General features: G+C 38.6%; 1 protein-coding gene across 1 annotated transcript; it reads right to left on the bottom strand.

Moving 5' to 3' along the window:
- Positions 1 to 15,488: 15,488 nt before the first annotated feature.
- cdo1 (cysteine dioxygenase, type I) lies at positions 15,489 to 22,185 on the bottom strand. Its single transcript, XM_010877066.4, is given in 6 exon segments — positions 15,489 to 16,528; positions 19,136 to 19,234; positions 19,236 to 19,306; positions 19,567 to 19,724; positions 20,312 to 20,389; positions 21,964 to 22,185. Coding segments are annotated over 6 exon segments (606 nt in total). The 5' UTR covers positions 22,134 to 22,185; the 3' UTR covers positions 15,489 to 16,498.
- Between the last annotated feature and the right edge of the window lie 208 nt (positions 22,186 to 22,393).

Genomic DNA, 22,393 nt, shown 5'->3' with positions numbered 1-22,393 from the left:
TATTTAGCCTGTTGTTATTGAGCCTGTTGTTATTGAGCCTGTTGTTACTGAGCCTGTTGTTATTGAGCCTGTTATTATTGAGCCTGTTGTTACTGAGCCTGTTATTATTGAGCCTGTTATTATTGAGCCTGTTATTATTGAGCCTGTTGTTATTGAGCCTATTGTTACTGAGCCTGTTGTTACTGAGCCTGTTGTTATTGAGCCTGTGTCCTGCCTCCTCCACAACATTAGAACAAGGCATAGCCCAAATGTTTCCGGTCTGCCCATGATCAACAATGCAAGTGTTCCTGGCACATTAGAACAGTAAGTTTTGTGTCATCAACTTGGTTCGTTACATCAACTTGCTACTACAGACACCCAATCCCATCTTATTTAGGAGTCCAGTATCGGATCGGTGCATCCCTGAACATCAGCTTCTTTGTAAAGACTTTCTGTTTTCCTTAATAAATTCAGGTAAAGCTTTGATTATTTTTTTCTTGGGAAGCAATTTAAATCTCACACCTTATTCTTCAATCACCAACAACAGCACTAGTTAAATGGGGAGCGCCATGTTAGTCACCAGGTAAACAACAAAGTCAGTAGGTATTTACGCCGTTCTGGACAGGAGGCCAAAACGCTGTTTTGAGCCTTACATACCTCTGATCCAGCAAAAGGTTTGTCATAGTATAGTGTGAATAAAAAGTAGTATTTCCATATTATGTACATGCTATTTACAACAGAGTTTCCAAAAAGTTGGGATGTTGCGTAAAATGTAGTTAAAAAGAGAATGCAATGTGCAAATAATGTGCAAAGAATGTGCAAATAATTTAAACCCTATATTTAATAGAAAATAGTACAAAGACAACATATCATATGCTAAAACTGAGACATTTTATTGTTTCTTGAAAAATATATGTCCACTTTGCCAGCAACACATATAAAAAAAAAAGGCAACAAAAGACTGGAAAAGTTGTGTAATGTAAAAAAAACTAAACCTGGTGGCATCACACAACTATTTAGATCAATTTGCAACAGGTCAGTAACATGATTGGGTATTAAAAGATAATTACAGAGAGGATGGGGCTGTCAGAAGTGACTAGTAATGCAAGCATGTCAGGTTTGAATACAAGGGAAATGGTTTCCCTAATGCGCTATGCAACTGGTATTCTGGAAGCTTAAAGCTATGCTCAACCATCACCCTACGGAAATGTTTGAAACCAAATAGAGATACCTCAAATCTGCTTAGCAAAATCGGAAGGTGGTTTCAGATTTAACTGAAAGGTGGTTTCAGAATGTGAATTTGACTTAAGGAAAGCCGAAAAGTATAACAGAATGACTCTCTACAAAACAACAGATTGTTCTGGATACTCTGTATTACAGAGAAACCATATTGAACAATTCCATGAATTACATCAGTAGTGTTCCACCGAAACACTTATATTGTCAATACTGTTCCAGAGTCCTCAACTTACTGACACCGAGTACTGACTCAATTCTGGCACCTTTATTTTTTTTGACATGTAATGATTGCCGCAATTCAACCTAACTGACTTGTATTCCATGCAACATTTCATAAACAACATTATGAATATTTCAGTTTTTTAATTAAACTTACACAATTTTAACAACAACAAATATATTAAAATAGCTTAAGTGTCCATAATATCACCCCTTGAAACTCTTGCTTCGCAAACTGCGGTCCCGCTGGTTGTTTGTTCACAAGTGTAACGGCTGGTGCCTTGCCGTCCATTACATTTCAACGTTCAGTTTATTTTAGTTCTAGTTAGTGTGTTTCTACATTTTGTTTGAATCCCCTTTGTTGAATGATTTCCCATGTGTCTAATGATTTCCCCGATCAATCTTGCTATTTAGTTTATCTTGTTTCCTGTTTCTTGTTGATCATTGTTTTATGTTTCTCTTTTGGAGAATAATGATGGACCCAAGTCAGAGAGAAGTGCCCTTTGTTGTTCATTCACAAATATAGTTTATTTCCTATATGTTCAGCCCTTCTTTCGAACTCTCTCTGTCTTGTTCTTTTTACATTTCTTTATGCCTAGAACAGCATAGTTATACTAGACCAAACATTTAGCACTTCCCTTCCACTAACTGGCTGTCTTCCAAATACATAAGTATATCTATATCCTAACCTTGTATGTTCTGGTATATGGTCCCATTCTGAGTTCTTGGTTCCACACACAGACACACCTATCAGACTGTAATGGACCCCTCCTGAAATAAATAGTAGCAAAGCAACATTCCTCTAGGTTGTGTTCTTTAACAAGAAAAACACATACTTTTTTGCATTACTGAGCCTGTTGTTACTGAGCCTGTTGTTATTGAGCCTGTTGTTATTGAGCCTGTTGTTATTTAGCCTGTTGTTATTGAGCCTGTTATTATTGAGCCTGTTGTTACTGTGGCTGTTGTTACTGAGCCTGTTGTTACTGAGCCTGTTGTTACTGAGCCTGTTGTTATTGAGCCTGTTGTTAATGAGCCTGTTGTTATTGAGCCTGTTGTTACTGAGGCTGTTGTTACTGAGCCTGTTGTTATTGAGCCTGTTGTTACTGAGCCTGTTGTTATTGAGCCTGTTGTTATTGAGCCTGTTGTTACTGAGCCTGTTGTTACTGAGCCTGTTGTTATTGAGCCTGTTGTTATTGAGCCTGTTGTTACTGAGCCTGTTGTTATTGAGTCTGTTGTTAATGAGCCTGTTATTATTGAGCCTGTTATTATTGAGCCTGTTGTTATTGAGCCTGTTGTTATTGAGCCTGTTATTATTGAGCCTGTTATTATTGAGCCTGTTGTTATTGAGCCTGTTGTTACTGAGCCTGTTGTTACTGAGCCTGTTGTTTCTGAGCCTGTGTCCTGCCTCCTCCACAACATTAGAACAAGGCATAGCCCAAATGTTTGCCCATGATCAACAATGCAAGTGTTCCTGGCACATTAGAACAGTAAGTTTTGTGTCATCAACTTGGTTCATTACATCAACTTGCTACTACAGACACCCAATCCCATCTTATTTAGGAGTCCAGTATCGGACCGGTGCATCCCTGAACATCAGCTTCTTTGTAAAGACTTTCTGTTTTCCTTAATAAATTCAGGTAAAGCTTTGATTTTTTTTTTCTTGGGAAGCAATTTAAATCTCACACCTTATTCTTCAATCACCAACAACAGCACTAGTTAAATGGGGAGCGCCATGTTAGTCACCAGGTAAACAACAAAGTCAGTAGGTATTTACGCCGTTCTGGACAGGAGGCCAAAATGCTGTTTTGAGCCTTACATACCTCTGATCCAGCAAAAGGTTTGTCATAGTATAGTGTGAATAAAAAGTAGTATTTCCATATTATGTACATGCTATTTACAACAGAGTTTCCAACATGTTGGGATGTTGTGTAAAATGTAGATAAAAAGAGATTGCAATGTGCAAATAATGTGCAAAGAATGTGCAAATAATTTAAACCCTATATTTAATAGAAAATAGTACAAAGACAACATATCATATGCTAAAACTGAGACATTTTATTGTTTCTTGAAAAATATATGTCCACTTTGCCAGCAACACATAAAAAAAAAGGCAACAAAAGACTGGAAAAGTTGTGTAATGTAAAAAAAACAAAACCTGGTGGCATCACACAACTATTTAGATCAATTGGCAACAGGTCAGTAACATGATTGGGTATTAAAAGATCATTACAGAGAGGATGGGGAAGTGAAGTTGGGCAGGGGTTCTCCAGATTTACTGGAGAATTGAGAAAGCATGAATCCTTATAGCAACGTCTACTGGTGAAGTTGTGTTAATGTCAAATTTGGGTCTGATACGTATTTGAGTCTGTTAATGTTTGTGTTTTGCCAACTGTAGCTGAATATGACACTGCAAGGGTATAGCCTAATCGTTTTAGATATCTTATTTAAACGCCAATTGAACTGCAATCCCGCTTATTGAAAACCATGGATTATGAAATGCATTTTTGAGATATGTCGCTAGCAGTCTACTGTGCAATGCCTACTCTGCTCAAACGTGGTTACTTTGATGTAATTACAACCAACGCTGGTGTTCGTAGAACTACCAGATTTAGTGGAAAGTTCTATTTCTTCTGGTAAACGTGTTTGTGGATGTTCATGTTTTTGCCAAGTAAACATATAAGAAAATGTGTTATTGTTATTGTTTGTTGGTGTGTTTTGTAAACAAGGTAAATGCGAATATGGTATTTACCAGTAAGATCAGTTGTAGTCATTTGCACCAAATAAAGAAAATGCAAAAGAGCATTTTTCCATGTTTGTCTTGTAATATTTTGAGACAGACACAGAAGACCACATGGGTACGATCAACATTGGTGTATAAGTGTATTTTGTGTGTTATAAAAATGATCCTGATCAGCATTTCATTGCGGAGGCTGTATTTACATTCACTATGGAACCTGTGGAATTTTATGGACAGACCAATGCAGAGGAAGTAGATTCAACTGAGAAATTCAAATTAATTCACTCTAGATTGGTTTGAGGAGATCTTGTGTTTTTATGACACAAATACCTCATACCTAACATTGGTACATTAAGTAGGTTTGCTTTGGTGAAACGCCCCTTTAAGATCCAGTTTGCACAGCCCCCCTTTATCCCGGTGGAAATTACCGGTCTCCCTCCTTTCCCTCCTTCTTTTTTCCAAAGCAAAAACATTAGAAGTATGCAAGAAAGTCACGTCAGTAGGCATCAGTTCACCATGCAACTGCTATTCTGGAAACATGAATAGCAGTTGCTTACTGTAACTGCCACTTCCCAGAAATGTTTGAAACCAAATACAGGGTGACACCTGAGACTGAAAGTGAAAATGAAAGGTTTTACGCAAACCTGAAAGCATTGCCTGAAATTCTCTCTACAAAACAACATATGATAGTGTCACAAAACAACAGAATTGTGTAAGAAATAACAGATAATACTGAATACATTCCAAATGCACTTTTCCAAAAAAGATGGGACGCTGCGTAAAATGTAAATAAAAACAGAGTGCAATAATGTGAAAATCATTTAAACCCTGTATTCAATAGAAAATAGTACAAAGAAAACATATCAAATGTTGAAACTGAGACATTTGATTTTTTCTTGAAAAATATTTGCCTCCTTTGAACTTGATGCCAGCAAACACATTTGAAAAAAATTGGGACAGAGGCAACAAAAGATTGGAAAAGTTGTGTAATATTAAAAAACTAAACCTGTTGGAACATCACACAACTAATTAGGTTTATTGGCAACAGGTCAGTAACATGATTGAGAATTAAAAGATCATTCCAGAGAGGATGGGTCTGTCAGAAGTGAGGATGGGGAGGGGTTCACCACTCTGTGAAAGTCTGCATGGGCAAATAGTGCAACAATTTAGGAATAACGTTTCTCAGCATAAAAGTTTGGGGATCTCATAATCTACAGTACGTAATATCATTAAAATATTCAGAGAACCCAGAGAAATCTCTGTATGCAAGGGACAAGTCCGAAAACCAATATTGGATGTCCGTGATCTACGTGCCCTCAGGCATCACTGCATTAAAAACAGACATGATTCTGCTCAGGAGCCCATCCAAAACCATTGTCTGTGAACACAGTATGTCGCAGCATCCATAAAGGCAAGTTAAATCTACCATGCAAAGAAGAAACCATATATAAACAAGATCCAGAACAGTCATCACCTTCTCTGGGCCCAAGCTCAAAGAAAGCGGTGAGGCAAAGTGGAAATCTGTCTTGTGGTCTGTTGAATCAAAGTTTGAATCATGGATGCCACGTTCTCCGCCACTAAAAAGGTGAGGGACCATCCAGGCTTGTTATCAGTGCATAGTTCTAGGCTGACCTGCCTGCAGTCCATACCTGTCACCTATTCAAAACATTAGGTATATTATGAAATGAAAAATACCACAAAAGAGAACCTGAGCTGTTGAGTAGCCGAAATCCTATATCAAACATGAATGAGAAAACATTTCACTTTCAAAACTACAGCAATTGGTCTCCTCAGTTCCCAAATGCTTACAGAGTGATGCAACACAGCGTTAAACATGCCCTTGTCCCAACTTTTTGGAAATATGTTGCTGGCATCAAATTCCTAATGGGCATGTATTTTTGCTAAAATAATAAAGTTGCTCAGTTTCAACATTGGATGTATTGTCTTTGTACTATTTTCAATTAAGTAAAGGGATAACTTATTTGCACATCATTGCATTCTGTTTTTATTAGAATTTTATGCAGCATCCTGACTTTTTGGAAACAGGGTGATATTTGTAATTGGTACTTTAATGTAGTTGTGCTGTGGTGAAATGCCCCTTTAAGCTTACATAATGTGTTTGGTCAGAAGTTGGCATACCTCAGGGATAATATTACTGGTCTCCTTCCTTTCCCTACCTCTTTTTTCCTAAGCAAAACATTAGAAGTATGCAAGTAAGTAATGCACCATGTGATTGCTATTCTGGGAGCTTTAATCAGTATTAGATGCTTACTATAATTGCCTTTCCCAGAAACGTTTGGGGTGTGCCATCTTGAACACTAAAAATGAAACTGAAATAATTTCCTGAAGCCTCAAAGTGAAACAGAAAGTCTCTCCACAAAACAAATGACACGATCACAAAACCACAGCATCTACAAGACACAAGATAATATTGAATACGTTCCAAATGCACTGTACATCCCAAAAATGGTTGTATTCAAGAAAAACTATTTTTAACAATTCCATAAATACCATCAGTAGGTTGCACCACTTTCCATTGTCCATGCTGATTCCAAATATTGAAGTTTGAGAATCTGATAATATCGAGTAGCAATTCAATTCTACCATTTTATGGTATATTTCATGGCTGAATTTTATGCCACACATTTTATTACCAACTTGGAATTACCAGAGTTAGGCGTTAAGAAAGCATGAATTCTTAGCTATTTCTACTGTTAAGACCCTCATCTCTGGTGTATTTTTGGATATGGTCGACATAGGTTCTTACTTGGACTTGGTATTGAATTTACAAACAACCGGATGGATCTTGTGGATGTGTCGGATACGAATTTCACTGATAAAATTTGGCTCAGATATTGTGGCGTGAATGGAACCTCGGTCAGCGTTGGGGGCCAACACCCCAGGGAGAACCACCTGGCTCAAGGCTGAGGAATGGGGCCCTTGAACGCAGCCAAGTTACTATCAGTAAATGCAGCTTGGCTGCCACCCCTTGACAAGGCACACCTGCCCCAATCAGGATTCGTCAGGGGGAGCTAAAAGGGCTCCTAACTAAGAAGCTCAGGGCAACAGAAAGTGGAAGTAGTGCAGATGCTGGTCCTCACTCAGGTTTGAGCTAGCCCATTCCACTCTAGTTTTCTTTGTCCTTTTCACTACTGGTAGCATTAGGCAGTACCTGCAGCCCATTCAGGTTGTCCAGCTCCTCCAGGATGGCACATCCATAAGTGCTGTCGCAATAAGGTCTGTTCTGTCTCCCAGTACAGTCTCAAGAGCATGGAGGAGATACCATGAGACGGGCCGTTACACGAGGAGAGCTGGACAGGGCCGTAGAAGGGCATCAACCCAGCAGCAGGACTGGTATCATCTCCTTTGTGCGAGGAGGAACAGGAGGAGCACTGCCAGAGTCCTACAGAATGACCTCCAACAGGCTACTAGTGTGCATGTTTCTGACCAAACTGGTCCTCTAGTGGGACCTGTGCTCATAGTCCAGCACCATGCAGCTCACCAGAATTGGCAGGTCCGCCACTGGCACCCCGTTCTCTTCACAGATGATAGCGTGTTCCCACTAAGGACATGTGACAGACATGAAAGAGTCTGGAGACGCCGTGGTGAACGTTATGCTGCCTGCAACATCATCCAGCATGACTGGTCTGGCGGTGGGTCAGTGATGGTCTGGGGAGGCATATCCTTGGAGGATCGCACAGACCTCCACGTGCTAGCCAATGATACCCTGACTGTTGTTAGGTACCGGGATGAAATCCTTAGACACATCGTCAGAACCTATGCTGGAGCAGTGGGCCCTGTGTTCCTCCTGGTGCAGAACAAGTGTGGCCAGAGTGTGTAGGCAGTTTCTGGATGATGGCATCATATTCCTCAAGACCTGAATCGAATTGAGAACCTCTGGGATGTTATGTATCGGCACAAGTAGCGCCACAGACTGTCCAGAACCTCTCTGATCAAGGTCTGGGAGGAGATCCCCAAATACACCATCTGCCATCTCAGCAGGAGCATGCGCAGAAGTTGTCAGGAGTGCATGCAGGTATGTGGGGGCCATACACACTACTGAGTCACATTATGAGTTGCTTAGATGAAATTAACTCAAGTTGAAACAGCCTGTGATTCCAATTGTTTACTTTGAGTTTCGGTGTGAGTTTGAATTCAGCCCACAGTCGGTTGGTGATTTTGGCTTCCATTGACCGTTCATCATTTTATTCTCAACCAATTACACAATGTAGTGTAAAGATTTTGATATATTTCGTTCATCGAGACCCGATGTGAGACTTAAGTGTTTTTTTTGAGCAGTGTATATATTTGCATTCTTCATATTTCTCTTTAATGATCGTTTGCTCCTCTTGAGAGGAATATGTGGCTCTGATAGACTTGTCCACGTTTGTGATTGGTCATATGGTGCAAACACCGCCCCTTTTATGTGAACGCGCTTGTCACTGGATTGGGAAAACCTGAGTTGGGTTTTTACAGATTGATAACCACCGTCTTGACACCGCTCATGTGGGATTGCGGTCGTTTAGGCTTAGTGAAGGCAACGAAATCCTGGGCATGTGGAACTTGTGTCGTAGTATAGGCCTCAGATCTCACTGGTAAACACCATGTTGGCATTTACCTTGCTAACAAAACATACCAACTCTCACAGCTGGGTGGTACGACAGAAGGCACAAGACAAGGGTTGTGAGACATTCCTTTACTTATTCTTCCAAAGTGACAGAAACAAAGACATGGTACCAACCTAGAACTTAAGGGCACAATGATCCATACAGTTGTGTGAGCATTTCTGCTGTCAGGCTCTGACTGGCACCTCTAGGACAACATAGAGATGCCTAGAGGCCTCCCTGTAGATAGGACCCGACACCAACAAACACCAGCAATAATAAATTTACCAGTACAAATCAGTGTTTGCATTGATGTTTTGCTGGTTGACAAGCTATTCTGTAGTCTACCTTTGCCGTTACTTGGCAAAAACACAAACATTAACAGTGTCAAATATGTATCAGACCCAAATTTATCCGAAAGACAGAAAATGCCTGGTTCGTTCCCAAACAATTCCAACAAGTTCTTTAAACTGGTCTGGCAGTGAAGGTTCATGTACATTTTTTGTTGTAGCTTGGCCGGTCTAAAACACAGTTTATACTCTACTGCATCGTCTAGACTGGTCTGTGTGGTAAGAGCGCTTTGCATCTCTTTGCAAAATACTCTAATCTTCATCTAGTTTGTGCGCTTTGTTAAATAGGCTATTGCTTGAGCATACACTACCTGGCCTGTGCAGGAATTCAGTCATATTGGTCTGATGATAGGCTAGAATAAATATATGAACTGCCCTTTAGAGATGCATAGCTTCTGAAAGTTTTGTCACACAGAAAGTCATTATTGGTCTGCTAACAGCAGGATATTATGCTGGCAGCACTAACACAGATTTCTTTTTTCGAAATGACTGCCCTTATTTCAATGAATTGCAATGTGTATAATTCATTATAAATATAGAGAATTGAAGTCAATGGTATTTTAGTGGCATTTATAAGCAAATGAAGAGTAATTTTTGAAAGTTCTTGTTTATTATTTTAAGAACATATAACATACATTATGGCGTACAGACAGACTTGTTCACTAAATTGGCTTATAGCGGGAAACCGGACTATGTGAACTGGAAAGTGGCAATCGAGAAATGCGCAGTAGCGTGGGTAGAATCCGTGTACAGTATCATTTCTTTAGGGAACACAGATTATGTTCCAAGCAACACAATTTTAACTACTTACAGTACTACTTTGGGCCCGAAGCAATGTAGGCTATGGATTCAGCAAACCATACTTTGTTTTTCTTGAATATCATGTCTCACAGCTAAAAGCCAACTTAGTAAACAAACCAGCCTGTAAAATGTATGTTTTAATAATGTTTTCAAAAAAAGCTTTTACAATTTTTTCCCCATGAATTACTTTTCGCATTTTCTTAAAAACAACATAGAATTGAATTTGATTACAAATGACAATCTTGAGAATTAATTCTACACATAGCATCGAGTTGACATTGCGTCTTTTATTTTGAAGATGTTGTCATTACCATACGATAATGACCTCATCGTTTGAGCTTCTGGAAGAATAGCTACTAGAAAGGAAGCCAGACGTGTTTGATAACCACTGCGATTGTGAAAAGAATCAATTTCTTTACAGCAGTACTAACCACCAAGCCTTGGTAATTATACGCTTCTGAACACATCTTCAATACAACTGTTATAAAATACACACTTGCCAAAATAGCTGTCGGAGATTTTTTCAGCGGGAACAGCTAATTGAAACAATATGTTCCAAGTTTAATATGTTATGCTCAAATCAGACAAAACATTTAGAGAAGGGAAATACAATCTGACATGACCTGTCCGAAGCTGAAAAGCGTAGCAAATGTGAATGATTTATTATCATCATCAGTATATTTCCTTATTTTAGTTCAGTAATTTAATTTTCGCAGTCGGAATGTCACGTTGTCACATCGATAAGAGATGCGTGACCCTACTCGGTATCCAACCATCAAGTTCATAATGTTGTTTCAGACCCCGCGGCATAACGGGAAGACCTCAACCTGAAATACTGAGAATAACCTTTCACCTGGCTATATTTACATATGACTAGTTTTAGAGCATGCAACCATAAAAAAGTGGTGTGGTCCCATACTATGGGGTGAGAACATAACTTGTATTCCTTTGGAATTATATGTTCGCATTATTTTAAAATCCCTGAAAACTGTGAATTGGGGTGGCAGGTAGCCCGGGTCACTCATTCCCTGAGCGAGTCAGTTGAACCGGTTCTGAGGTTGTTGCTTTAAATAAGAATGGATTCTCAGTCAACCTACATGGTAAAATATGATACCATTTTAATCAGCTTAATAAAATCTTTCGTTCTGCCGGAGCAAGGCAGTAAACTCTAATTTCACCAAGGTTTTTGCGATGAATCCAAAAGGGTTTGTAATAGGAACATGAGATTCTAGAAGATTTCAGGGGACATTCCAATAGCAATTATGTACTCCCTCATATTCGCTCATTTGGTGTTTTGAGAGTGATGTTAGAGAGAGCTGTTTAACACTTTGATCCTTTCCTCTTGCCATCTTCATCCAAAATCGAGCTCAACGGGGCTTGCTCAGCATTTTTATACGTGCAAAGGAGCATGATAGAATGATAATTGCTTAATTGTATCATGCAGTACACCTGTATGGAAGCATCTGCATTCATTATATTCCTCCAACCTTTCATGCATAAAACAGTTTACACTGTTGTCAAATATAGAACAAGTACACATACACAAAAAGCCCTCCCAAAAATTATTCTGATTCTATGTACTTTAGAGATCAAGGTTATATTTACCAGAACACTTCCAAAAACAAGTCAGATGGAAGCTTTCCAATGATACACGATTGTGGTATATGGGCATTGTTTTCTCGTAGGGTAAAATGTGGGAAATGCAACACTTTTGTTTTTGCCCCCATTTATCATGAGCTGAACTCAAAGATCTAAGACTTTCTCTATGTACACAAAAGGCCTATTTATCTCACATATTGTTCCCAAATCTGTCTAAATTTGTGTTAGTGAGCACTGCTCATTTGCTGAAATAATCCATCCACCTCGGCCATAGGCTGGCCACAATAAAAGGCCACTCTAAAGTGTGCTGTTTCACTGTATTGGGGGGTCCGGGGGGGGGGGTCCGAAAACCATTCAGTATCTGGTGTGACCACCATTTGCCTCATGCAGTGCAATACATCTCCTTCACATGGAGTTGATCAGGTTGTTGATTTTGGCCTGTGGAATGTCGGTCCACTCCTCTCCAATGGCTGTGCGATGTTACTGGATATTGGCAGGACCTGGAACACACTGTCGTATACACTAATCCAGAGCATCCCAAACATGCTCAGTGGGTGACATGTCCAGTGAGTATGCTGGCCTTGTAAGAACTGGGATGTTTTTAGCATGTTGCGTTTATAATTTTGTTCAGTGTAAATGTGGAAAGACAGATGAAAAATAATTCTAAGATTGAGTGTTAAATAATCATTAATAAAATACCTGTTGTGAGGTTGTTGTGTATCCAACAACCTCGCTCCCTCATTTCATCAAGTAGAGTTTTCCCTCGTCACCTGTTTTTCCACTTTTCCCCAATATTTCCTGTCTTTGTTTTGGTTTCTCCCCTGTGTAACATTTTTTTATTTGTATTGTCTTGTGATTGTTCCAGTTTTGGTTCCTTTATTACGTGTCCTCGGTTCTCCCAGTGTTTGTGTCCTTTCTCACCATGCTTCGGCGTTACACGTTGAGCAGGTTTACTATTATGTTCATACAGTGCAAATAAAAATGCACTGTATTTTAAAATGGTTGCCTTCTAGTTGACATTTCTTCAGTCAGATTATGGCCCAGGATTTGAAACAGTAAAATTCCTCTCACACATCCATTCTATAATCATCACTTGGCTACCTTTTTTCTTTTTCTGGATTACAGATGGAGCCACACCCACCTAAGGGTTCTAAGTGTATACAGAGTAAATAAAAATAAAAAGATTAATTCCCATTAGTAGTAGAGGTACAAGCTAAAAAAAAACATCAGTGGATATCTTTTAGAAACCTACAGAAAACGTCCTAGGAACATCCCCATCGTTGTGACCTTCAAAGGACATTCAGAGAACATTTTTAGAATGTTCCTACAATGTTTTTGCAACCTTGTAACCTTCCTAAAACATTTCTCTCCAAACATCTCTCCAAAAACCATCCATGGAAACCTTTTGGGAAAATTGGGGCATCGTTTAGGGAACATTCAACACAAAAAAAAATCCCTGAACCAACAAGATAAAAAAAAGTATTATAAATTGTGATTACTGTACTTTAATATGTTTAAAAAGCCTGGTACACACGTACATCACATACTCTCATCTACAAACAGACAATAGCCCTGTGATAAACATTTAATGAAAGTAACCGACAATAGCCCTACATGATAAATACTTACTTAAAGTAAAAGACAATAGCCTATGTGATAAATATTTTAGAGACATCGAAAACTGATGAAAGTATGGTTGGTATGAATATTGTCTGGTCCATGTGGACTAAATTGGGCACCATCCCACCCAACCCACCAAGTTCCCCCAAGCTTAATGATCACAAGGTTTAATTCTTAATTGGGCACCCACATATTCATCCATTTTCTGAATGGAAATAAGGAGGAAAAATATGTTTGTAGATGTCCATATCTGCTACATTTTTATGGACACAAACTATAGTAGTTTAGAAAGACTGTTAAGGTTACTGGCATAAAGGTCACAGTATGATTTTATATCTGCTATTAATATAGATAACAAATACAGTGTATCTATTATTAATCAATTATAAATTGTGATTACTGTATCTTGATATGATCAAAAAGCCTGGTACACACGTACATCACGTACTCTCATCAACAAACAGACAATAGCCCTGTGATATTTACCCTAAATAGCAGACAAAAGCCCTGTTTGATAAATATTTACTTAAAGTAACAGACCCTATGTGATATTTAAATAAATAAATAAATAGACAAAAGCCCTGGGATAAATACTTACTTTGAGTAAAACACAATTGATGTATGTAATGAATATTTACCTAATGTAACAAACAATAGCCCTGGGGAAAATATTTTCTCAAAGTAACAGACAATAGCCCTGTGATAAATATTTACTTAAAGTAACAGACCCTATGTGATATTTAAATAAATAAATAGACTATAGCCCTGGGATAAATATTTACTTTGAGTAAAACACAATTGATGTATGTAATGAATATTTACCTAATGTAACAAACAATAGCCCTGGGGAAAATATTTTCTCAAAGTAACAGACAATAGCCAGTGATAAATATTTGTTCTACGGTATATATGTTGTGTGTGCAGTCAATTTCATTATCAAATGAAATATTGCTGTAATACTGCTGTAATATATATTGTAATAAATAAAATAAATATTTCCTTAGTATTTCGATAGTTAAGTCGTATCAGTAGGTCTACATACGCTCACCAGCAAGCATCAGATGGGACCTACTTTTGCCTCCATATGCTTCAAGGTTTGACACGTTTTGCATTCAGAAATGCCCTCCTGCACACCAACTGTTGGACAAAATGGTTAAATGAGTGTCTGAAGGCCTTTCTGTCAGCTCCAATGAGTCTGGCAATTCTTCTGACCTCTATCATTAGCAAGGTGTTTTTGCCCACCGAGTTCCCTGGATGTCTTTTTTGTTATTGCTGAATTTTCTGTAAACTCAGACTGTGGTGATGGAAATTCCAGGAGGTCAGTGATTTCTGAGATGACGACCAACAATCATTTCCACTGTCAAAGTCGCCTATAGCCCGCATCTTCCCCATTACTAATATTTGGTGGAATAACAACTAAACCTCCTGACCATGTCTGCATGCTTTATACATTCAGTTGAAGGCATATGCTTTGCTGTTATTCTATTGTGTAATCTGCATTAATAATCTGCATTAACAGTCTTGTATACTCAAAAGTGAACGCAGTAGACATTTTTGTAGAAACACTATTTGATGGCCCTATTAACTGTAATGTACAAGGCAATTGTAACTGAAATAGATAACATTGTAAATCCACACATAGTTTTTCAATCAACATACTGAGGGCCGGGTTTTGCAGACACAGATTAAGCCTAGTCTAGAACTAAAAAGAAAACATGAATACATGGGGGGTTTCAAGAACAATTGCAAACATGCAAACATTTGATAAGTTAGAAAGTATATCCGTACAGCAAAAAGTGTATTCCCCTCAAATGGTGTGGAGTTATTTACATTCCTGTTAGTGTGCATTTCTGCTTTGCCAAGATAAATTACCCAGACACGTATGGCATATGAAAAGGACCATTACACAGGTGCACCTTGTGTTGGGGACAACAAAATGCCACTGCTGAAATGGGCAGGGTTTTTGTAACATAACACAATGCCATGGATGTCTCAGGTTTTGAGGCAGTGTGCATCTGGCGTGCCGACTACAGGAATGTTCACCAGAGCTGTTGCACAGAGAAGGGTATGTCAGTTTCTCTACCACAAGCAGCCTTTGCAGTTTTAGATATCTTGGCCGTACATCCAGCCGTCCACACAACCACAGAGTATATGTAACCATGCCAGCTCAGTACTTCTTATTCCGGATTCCCCACCTGGGGATTGTCTTTATATTTTTGTTCAATTTAAGGACACGGTAAGTGGGGTCAATATCAGTTACTAAGTATTGTTGGAAACATTTTGTTTGTTTGAGACTAAATGTTTATAAAAAAAAAATGTTTAAAAAAACACACACGACACTTTTGACAAATATTATATTTAATAGTGGACAGTCAAAGCAAGGCTTATCTTTTACAAAATCTTGTGTAATCTCATGTTTTTACTAACAACGCTATTGTGGGCACTACATTGCAAACCATCAACTTGAAAAACACATCTACAGTTAAAACAACAGCCAAAATCCTGAGGAGAAGAGAGCCTTGTTCATCTGAAAATATTATATTACAACCCTGTAACGTGTGGAGGACACGACCCACGTGAAAAACACAGAAAAGCTTGACCGATTCAGCTGGTTATCAGTGAGAACAACAATCACAACTCCACCCCACATGTCCAGGCTCTCCTTGACAGATCTTCTAATATTAGGTTGAAAACAATGAAACATTCAGGAGGGACAGTACAATTGCTTATGACAATTAACACCCTTTCTCATGCCGAAAGACAGAACACCCTGCAAATACATACATGACAAATGTTGCATTTTCAAACAATACATCTATAAAGCTTTACCTTCGAAAAAGGCAAAAGTCTGGTCTAATTTGACAGTAGAAATAATCTCATGTTACATCACTATTTGTTATGACGATTCTATGCAGAAATCAACACAGTAAAAGTGCTCAATTAACTGTAAAACTGTAGATCAAACAATGCTTTCGTGATTCAATAGACAACCCATTTCCACTCAAACATACAACTAACTATCAGCCGTAACAGTAAAAAATAAAATAAAAAATAGAATATGGTTGCACAGCTCATAGCCACATAGGAATGCTGTTATTGAGAAGGGGTCTCCTCTGGCCTAACTAACAAAGGCCAGTTTCAATACATGGCTAAACCTATTCATGCATTCATCCTGCGCTCATCATTATTTGCCCAGCTCACACTGGGCACCGATAAAGCCATTCGAATTACCCACATGTCCTTTTGAACTGTCCACTCCAACATAAAAGGCTTGTTTAGATGTAGGTCTGCATTTTGCTTCTTTGTTGCCTGCATTTACAGATTCAAATGCAACCATCTCATTCAGTGGCTCAGTTGTTTTCTTGTGAGACTTTGGTTTCCTGTAAAAGATAAATGTGCAGTATGTTAGCCAGTAGCGTGGGGCATGACGATATGCACCAGAAGGCAAATATGAGAAGAATCCATTGCTAATATCCCAAACCTGTATGTGCCTTTCTTATCCAAATGAAACCGGCTTTTAAATATCAACCCGAACGCAGAAAACAATAAGGAAACAACTAATCAATGCTGGGGGATGGGGGTAGATCATTGTGTGCCCGCACTTTTATCTTATCTTAACTTACGTATGAGCGGTGTCGCAATATTGCAGGCCAGACAGTGGTTTGGTCAAGGTAAACTTAAGCAATTTGTGGATTTTAGATAAGCTCCCTGCAGCTGGCAAAGCCCAGGCCGAACTGGCCTGGTTCTGCTGTACCCAGACTGCACCCCTCCAGCCTGAACAAGCTTCAGCGTGAACATGCTTGCTAGATTAAAAGATACTGTGGTGTGGAACAGTCTTCCAGTTTACACATCTGGTGGCCTGTGGGAACAGATTCCTTGAATTCTTAACCTAACAACAGAATGGAAACTTAGAGCAAAAACCTTATAATAACACCAGGGAGCTTCACTGAGTTGCTGATTGTGCGGTTACTGGGTGGAAATGACATGCAAAACACTTTGAAGGGGAAAAATCACTAAGATTAAGGATTTACGAGCAGGCTACCCTATAGATAAATTACATAAAAGTGAGCGCTCACAAACCAGGGTGATATCATGACACGATGGTGCCAAAACTGGTGTCACATCTCTATGTTACAGGTCACCAAACATCAAATTCCACAGTTCAAGTTAAGTGAAAGAACAGCCTACTTTACTACAATGCTGATGGTTAATGACAGTCCAGACACTAACTAACACTAACACAAGATACCAACAATTCAAGCTATATCCAGTCTGCGTTCTTAGCATCTGAAATGTATCAAACTGGGACACAATAGATAGAACCATGAAATATGGTTAAGATGCACTTTGGGACTGATTGATAAGTTGTGAGTGCCTGAAATTGCTACAGTACAGATTCACATACGAACAGTGATATTTTGTGGATTTTTGTTGATGTGCCAGATATTTTTCTGCAATATTGTTAGTGTAATGGACAGGTCTTCAACAAAATGCCATGAAATTTCAAAAGTCTTTGAAAGTTTGAAAGACTGTTGTCTGGTTTAGAATTTGCCCATAGAACCTATGAGCTATTATATTGAGAATATGGATAATGAGAAAAACATTATTATGGAAAATATTTGCTGTTATGTCCTTTGATCGTCTATTTAAAACTTTCTTACAAGTCCTGAGTGGCCTGAGCATCATAAAGAATAGTTTTTTCTGAAAAGAACTGTTCCTGGCAATCTTCTCGACTTGCTTGTGTCAGACATTGGCAAATTATTTACTGTTGCAGAAGAAAATGGACAGATCCAAAGGTACAACCCAATCCAAAACACAGTGGGACTCAAATAATTAAAATTGCAGATGGTTGTTCCCCCCATAGGCATTGAAATTACACGAAAGTTTAATTTGCCATAGTTTTGTCAAGAAAGCTAACATCAAGCTAACATTTTATAAACTTAACACACCAGTGGTGCTGGTTAGCTAGCTACAGTTATACAAGTCAACATAATATTTATTATATTATTAGGTAGCCTTGTGGCCAGGATCGTTGTGCCAGTCGTTGAAACTCCAAATAGAAAAAGAATCGTAGAAAAAGGAAATGAACGAATGTTGGGGAGGCAACAGTTCATCTACCATTACTTTGCTTGTGACATTTTCTATGACAAGAGGTCAAGAGGCTGTACTGCTGCAACATTCAGACTGAGCTGTGTACCAAACAAGCATTTGATCAACAAGTCTGAAAACCGCCCCAATAGACTCCTCACGAGAGATTTGGACCGGCTCAAACAGTTGACTCCACCAAGGGAACTTGTTTGCAAAACAATAGTTTGATTCCTTGTCAATGCCAGGTTTCTGGCTTGTCATCCATTATAAACATTAAATATGCATTAGTAACATTAAGCCATTGTGCTGGCAACAATGATAATTTAATTAATGCACTTTACTGAAGCATTATTCTAGATTTTTACTATAATGTTTGTTTCAAGTGCCATGCTGTTATTAGTTCCATAACAGTTTCATAGTCAAATACCAGCCAATACTGCAGCCATTTTGAATTAGCACAATAAATCATTTCCAGGTGAAGTTTGAATGGGCACCATATTTGAGTTGTTTTATCAAATGTCATGCTTCTATTATCTTTCTCAAAGGTGTTTTTACTAAATTAACGGACTGATTAGGTTAAATGGTGCAATAACAGGTATTTAATTGTTTAAATAAGGTTATTGGAGATTTATGCAAAAGATGTCCCATGTTACCATGTGGACTTTCCACAGCAAGCAATTTGAACCATATAAAGGTTTATGACACCTGTCACCAATTCTTTCACACGTTGCATCAGCGTGCATTTTCTTCAAGAAGAAGAAAGTGGTGACACAATGTTTTTAACTGAGTAATTCAATATTAAAGGGTGTAGAAACATGATAAACCAATGTTTAGATTATAATATGATGGCCATTTCACAGAACCCTTTTCGGAATAAATAAATAAATAATATTTCTTACAAATGGAGTCCTCTCTCCAAACTTGCTCCAGAACGTCATCTTGACAGTGTTCTTGTGTCCCGTGCGCTGGTCAAAGGTTTGGCAGAAGTCAAAGGGGGGGGCTATACAGGTGCAAACTGACAGAACCTTCTGTGTGACTGGGGTTCTCTACTCGGTGCAGCCCCATGGAATCTAAAACAGAGGAACATAACACGTTTGTACAACATGGCACCGAATGGTGAAGCCTTCAGGCATCACACAGCGGTGAGTTAAACCGATGATAGTTTCACACGAAATGCAGCACACTGTAAAACAAAACAGATGTAATCCTTGTTTTAAATATCTTTCAGAAGTGAAAATGGATGAAAGCGAAGCTGTTCGCTTAATTAAACGCTGCGTTTTGCAATCTGACAGACAGGGAAGACGAAATACCAGACTGCTTTACACCTTACCATTGATGTAGGCACACATGTTATCTTCCAGAATTTTCTCAGATGTCTGAACCATATCGCCACGTGTTTTATCATTGGGCCATTCGAACCTCGTCTCCTTCAGTTTGCCTTGCAGCATCTTCATGAAACAGTGGGAGTTTGTGTGGTCATGGATACTACTGTAAGTGGTAGAAAACACACAGGCAGTCTTAGAATGTGCCGGAATAGCGCTATTTGGGGCTCAGCCTTAGAAACAATGGTTACGTGTCTGTACAGGATTGGTAGTTTTACAATACAAGTGCTTTTTAAAAGACAAATGACCTGCCTTGATAATTGACAAGACAACTGAGCTTCTCAAACCACATCAGTTACCATCCACCATGGTGTGCCCCTCCTGCCCTGCTGCCTGCCTACCCAGAGCAATGTCATATATGGTGATGCACATGTCTGATTGTTTCAAAGGGGCAGATTATTATATGGTTACTAAAAATGTAATTCTCTTTATAAACTTACATAACATTGACTTTAATAGGTACATTGGACCCTGTTATCGCCATTCACTTTCTATCTGCAGCGTGTGTCTCGATTTCACTAGACCTACAACACATACTGTCAGGTATATTACCCGACAAGTCACATATCACGTTGTTATTAAAAGGTACTATCTCACACTGTCCGCGTACACAGATAGAGAGACCCTAAATGACCGCGTTTGTTGGCGTTGAGACCAAATGTCTTTTGTCAGAGTTTGCATGGAAGGTCTTACCTGCCGTGGCCCTCTCCCCAACAGAGTATTATGAGATTGAACTTCCCGTTTCCTTCATCCACCAGGTTCCTGGTGTATCTAGAATGCAAATACACAACACAAGAGTGGGTGAGTATATAATGTCCACTTACTAGATTATTAGAAACAGACTGTGTATAATACTGTACATACGTAGTATCTGCTTATTTTTTTGCCTAATCAGTTCAAAAACAAAGCCAGGATGGCCGGTGCCTTTGTCCTACACTGAAATGTAGGCCAGAAAATTGGATAGTGTAGCCACAAAAAACTGATTTGCAACTACATGCAAAACCTCTGGCATGAAAACTGGTGCCAAGAAGTTACATTCTTGAAAGTGAACATTATTAGTTTGGCAAAGTTATTTGTAGCATAATCACCTTGATATAATACCACATTTCACTACAGTAAGAATTTAAGGGAGGAAAAGATTATATGGATCTCCATAGACTTTTTTCAGTGACGTGATTAATTAAATGTACCTTTTAAAAGGTATGCATTTGCCATTCAGCTCCAAATGACCATTTCAGTTTCATCTGCCAATTTGCAATGTACAACTGGAAACGTTTTTCTCAAATTGAACACAAGATTATTTTGTTTTTTAATAAGCCCATTCTTCATTGATTGATCTAATGAAATGTAATTCGAGGAATGGAAAATGCCCATTAACACCAGATTGTATTTAGAGAGATCCTTCAAAGACATAATACTAACAATCTACTGGCCATCTGATATCTCTGCTCATAAAATATACTTAATAGCGTATATGCTGTAAGCCACGTGCATTGCATCTATAAATACATTTCACATTCATGGTTTGCCAGTCAAAGGGCACGCCGGTAACAATCACGTTTTTTTTGTGGCCGCTGCGACTCCCGGCGTGTGATTACAGCTAAAGGACAGCGCCAACTCAAAGCAACGGGTGTGGATCTGTCTCTAATTCTGATTGGCGGATGGGTGTCCACCCCCCATTTACACCCACAAGAACCAAAACAGTCCCTTGTGATGCGTACCCGGGAAAGACTGTGGAAAGAGGATTTTCTTTTAGTGGAAGCAAGCAATGGAACTATTTTTGAATGTCTAATTCTGTTGTACGTATCAACGAATATTACTTTTTTCTGTTTGAAAGTGAGAGAATGCATGCTATACGACAAGCTTTGTTTAATTTAAATATTTTTAGTAGCCCTTACTAGACACCAAATGATTTCCGACAATCTATGTAAATATTTACGATAATCATGATTTGGACCCATCTTATAAGACTGATGTTTCTTCTTTAACAATCGGCCTATAAGAGAATAATTGGAACTATGAGAAAACCACACTGCCATTGATCTGAAAAGAAACCCATGTCATCAGATGAGATTAGTGTTCGATTGAGCTTCAAATTTGGTCTTGCCAGCTGACATGTTACAACTTAACAACCAGAGCCTCAGCCATTTTAAGACAATGACCGGTCTTTTTTTTTAATATAAATATATATAACTTTACATCAGAAGGTGTTCATGCGATAAAGTGATAGCTGCACATAATGCGTTATTTTACACAGAAAATGGACACAGAAAAAAAAAAAAAGAATACGTAGTAATATAGTTTACTTTTAAAACGAAACACAAACAATAAACATAACGTTTTACCTGAACTGGTCAAATTTAGCAAATCTCATCCATTCTTGGGGGTTGCTCTCGTAAGCTTCCATTATGGCTTGCACCTCCTCAACATTTATATTGTCACTTTCAAAGATTTTATGCAGCACATGAATAAGATCATCAAGAGTTTCTGGTTTCATCACATCGGTTTGCTCCATAGTTAAGTGCTTCTTTCACCAAGCAAAATTGCTTTGTAATAACTCCTGAGCATCGCTTACTCCTATTTATTTTGGTTGGCGGTGGGGGGCGGGGGGAACTTTTGTAGGAGTGTACCATTAGGAAAAAGGGTGATTATGAGTTTAAATAGGAAGAAATGTATGGGAATATGACTAATATTGACATTTACATAATTCGTCGTAGACATTAGCATACGTTTTATTTCTGATATCAAATTAAGGTAATTATGTTTTTTTATAAT

The sequence above is a fragment of the Esox lucius genome, chromosome 13, assembly GCF_011004845.1.
Source record: "Esox lucius isolate fEsoLuc1 chromosome 13, fEsoLuc1.pri, whole genome shotgun sequence".
In the NCBI taxonomy this organism is placed as follows: domain Eukaryota; kingdom Metazoa; phylum Chordata; class Actinopteri; order Esociformes; family Esocidae; genus Esox; species Esox lucius.
Note: the sequence above shows the minus strand (reverse complement) of the source record. Positions and strands in the feature narration are given on the sequence as shown.